Genomic DNA, 3,311 nt, shown 5'->3' with positions numbered 1-3,311 from the left:
GGCCCTCCCCAACATATCTCATGTTCTCCTCTCGCGGACAAACGGTCAGTTTGCTGTTGCGGCGATGCTGTGAGATTCTGATTGTGGTAGCGGCGGCCAGGAAGCAACACCTCTCAGTATACCAGCCAACAACAAGATTTTCGCTTGGTTCAAGAACCAACAAATCTCTCCCCTCACCCAAATGGGAGGAAACAACATTTCACAAGAAGGTAGTTAAAAACAGCAAACAACATACAAGAAAACCAAGCCAAAAAGCAACGAACCAAATATAGAGTTTACGCACAGCCAGCACGCCATCCATGACACACAAGTATACAGTTTTGGTAGACAAAGACATCGACACACAAGACAACAAGTTCCATTTGCAGAGTGGCCGCGAGCCCGGAGTGTTGAAGCAAGAATCGTCATGTGATTCCACGCGCCCCCTCCAAAGCCCAGCAACCACTGAATGCTGCCTACATCTTGAGAGATACATCCCCCGCATCATTCCAGATCACACGGGGCTATGCTCTTTTGGTTTCAATTACTACTACTTAGGACCCAAGGCTGCATATCTGCTGCTCCAACTACATCAAAAGAAGAGTAGATTAATGATTATGACAGGTCTACGAAGTACAATGCTGCTTAAGTTATGTCGGAATCTTTTTTAGGTACATGGCAAAGGTTAAGTTAAGCTGGGAAACAAGGAGATACAACTGCTTTTTTTGGAGCTACCGTATACATCTAACGAAACATTGTGAGAAAATTAAGACAGAAACATTCAACGAGCAAATGGGACTATAAAAAAAACCCGAACTAAGTGCTCCAGAAAAACAAAAACATATTGCTATTCCAATTTCAACAGTAACAAGAATAAGATCAAGGTTATTATTGTTTTTTTATCTTCAACAATATACGACCAGTCTATGTATTTGCGATACTTGTGAGAAGTTGAAAGTCAAAATCCAACATAGGCACATAAGATGCTACCTGCATAATGGTCCGTAGCCTGCCGCGCAGATCATAGAACTCATTCCTAAGAAGATTCAATGCCATGAGACACCTGAAATAATGCAAACACACCACACTGTCACATTCTGAAGGGGTGAAGCAAACTGAATTGAAATGCTTTGGAAATTGTAACCCGTTGTTTGAGAAAGAACTCTAGCCATCTCAAAACTTAGTTGCGGTATAAACAGAAGTCTAGAGTAACAAGTTGCAGGAGAATTATCAAAGAGGCATATATTGAGATAAAGAAGTGAATTATATCTATCACCTGATTGGAGATGAAGTGAACAAGCAGGTTATTTCTTATGAATATTAGAATAATATGAGCCAGAAATAGTGTCATTAAAGACAAAATAAGCTGGCAGGTTTCACAGAGGGGATTTGATAAGCACATGGAGTAGAGAATAATTATTGTGCAACATATATAATAAGGTATCAAGAACTAACCCTTCTTTGCTTTTTGCCCCGTAGAACTGGCGAAAGTGCTCGCAGGCAAGGTTAACTTTCGTAGCACCAACACTGATACATGCCAAAAAGAGCAAGATCAAGAAACTAAAATTTTCTCAAACTTAACCACTGCCAAGGAATGTTGATTCACATAAGCATAATTGCGGTGTCATAATAATATTGGAGGAGTCATTCGTCATGGTTATTACCACAATATATTGTTTGATAAACCAGAAATGAAAATAACATTGTTGGCCTTATGTGCTATAACAGTTAGTAGTGCTAGAGATATTTATAAAACGATAAAGTTTCCCTAGCCAAACAGGATGAATATCGGCATTTCCATTTGCACAAAACACGACTAAACTCGTCTCTTCGAACTATTGCTAAACGGCAGCACAAACCGCACAAGGCACATGCCCACAACGTATACACACCCACGCCGACGGATCCAAAAAGAGACAACATCAATATATGTAGTGGAGAGAAGCTAAAAAAACAGCCATTGACGTTACATAGAGCAGGAGATCATTAATACATAGTAATATTTTCTGAATGGCAGCTTTTATTGCTGACCTAGAGTACTGCAATTGTCGAATATCATCCAATAGTACAAGAAATTTCCACAAGACGACAAAGTTTTCCTAGACGAGTTTTAGAGTTGCCATTGGCAGGAATGCCGACAATTCCGTTAGATGAAATATGAAACGCAACTAAACTCAGCTCTTCTATTTATGCGTATACGACAACCGCAAACGACACAACACCGACACGTCCGAATAGAAATGTGGACAGACGAGAAAAACCGCCATCGCCGTTCCTGAATAGCATATCACTAGTAATAACAGGATGGGTCGCAAGACGACAAAGTTTTAATTTCTCGTGGAGCCATAACATTGCCGAGTACTCCCGTTAGGTAGCCAACAATTATTTCCTTAACGAGTTTTAGCATTTTTCCTTTGCCAGGATGCCAACAATTCCGTTATACTAAACCTAGCTCTTCTATTTATGCGTATACGACAACCACAAATGACACAGCACCGACACATCCTAATAGATTTGTGGATAGATGAGAAAACCGTCATTGCCGTTACGCTGAATAGCATATCACTAGCTAATACCAGGAAGGCTCGCAAGACGACAGAGTTTTAATTTCTCGTCGAGCCAAAATAACATTGCCGTTGGACACTTGTACTTATGGCTACGCAGTAGCGCAAACATCACCTACCAAAGGGTAATGCCCATGACAAACACATCAGAATCGATGCAGTGGGGAAACAAATCACCTGCAGTTGCACGCCTTGAGCTGGTGCACCAGTTCGCCCACCATTTCGAAGTCGACGATGGGCAGGTTCCTGGGAATCAGAAATTAAGCAGAGGAGACGAAATCAATACCCAAGACGATCGGGATAAGGAGAGCAGAGGGGCTTGTGCGCGGTGGTACGGACAGAAGACTGGTGATGTCATTGAGCATCCTGTCGGCGTCGTGGAAGAAGATGTTGATGACCTCGTCCTGCGTCAACTGCAGCTGTTGGTAATATTCGTCCAGAATTCCCTGGATCCATCACGCCAAGTCAGCAAGACAGAAGATGGACCGAATTCCAGCCCGGAACCACACGGCCGCTATCGAATTGAGGGGAGGCACGACTCACCGTGGCGTACATGTGGCCGACGTGGTCGTTGAGTTGCTGCCTGAGTGCGGCGGCCGGCATGGCGAAGCGAGGAGGTCCGGGGGACGGAATTCGAAGCTGCTGGCAGAGTTGACGAGGACAGGAGAGGAGTGCTGGCAGGTCACGGAGGCTCTTTCACGGAGCCTTTTGGCAGGGAGTGCTCGTTAAACTCTACTGGGCTGGCCGCTATCAATGAAGAGATTGGAG

The 3,311-nt window shown here is 43.5% G+C and overlaps 1 protein-coding gene across 1 annotated transcript; it reads right to left on the bottom strand.

Moving 5' to 3' along the window:
* Positions 1 to 261: 261 nt before the first annotated feature.
* On the bottom strand, positions 262 to 3,311 carry LOC123099330 (histidine-containing phosphotransfer protein 2). Its single transcript, XM_044521507.1, has 6 exons — positions 3,087 to 3,311; positions 2,883 to 2,989; positions 2,721 to 2,789; positions 1,435 to 1,506; positions 970 to 1,042; positions 262 to 566 (listed from the first exon to the last, which is right to left on the bottom strand). The coding sequence occupies exons 1-6, from the start codon at positions 3,144 to 3,146 to the stop codon at positions 534 to 536; spliced, it is 414 nt and encodes a 137-aa protein (XP_044377442.1). The 5' UTR covers positions 3,147 to 3,311; the 3' UTR covers positions 262 to 533.

The sequence above is a fragment of the Triticum aestivum genome, chromosome 4D (genome assembly GCF_018294505.1).
Source record: "Triticum aestivum cultivar Chinese Spring chromosome 4D, IWGSC CS RefSeq v2.1, whole genome shotgun sequence".
Taxonomy (NCBI): domain Eukaryota; kingdom Viridiplantae; phylum Streptophyta; class Magnoliopsida; order Poales; family Poaceae; genus Triticum; species Triticum aestivum.
This window is presented reverse-complemented; position numbering and strand designations above follow the sequence as displayed.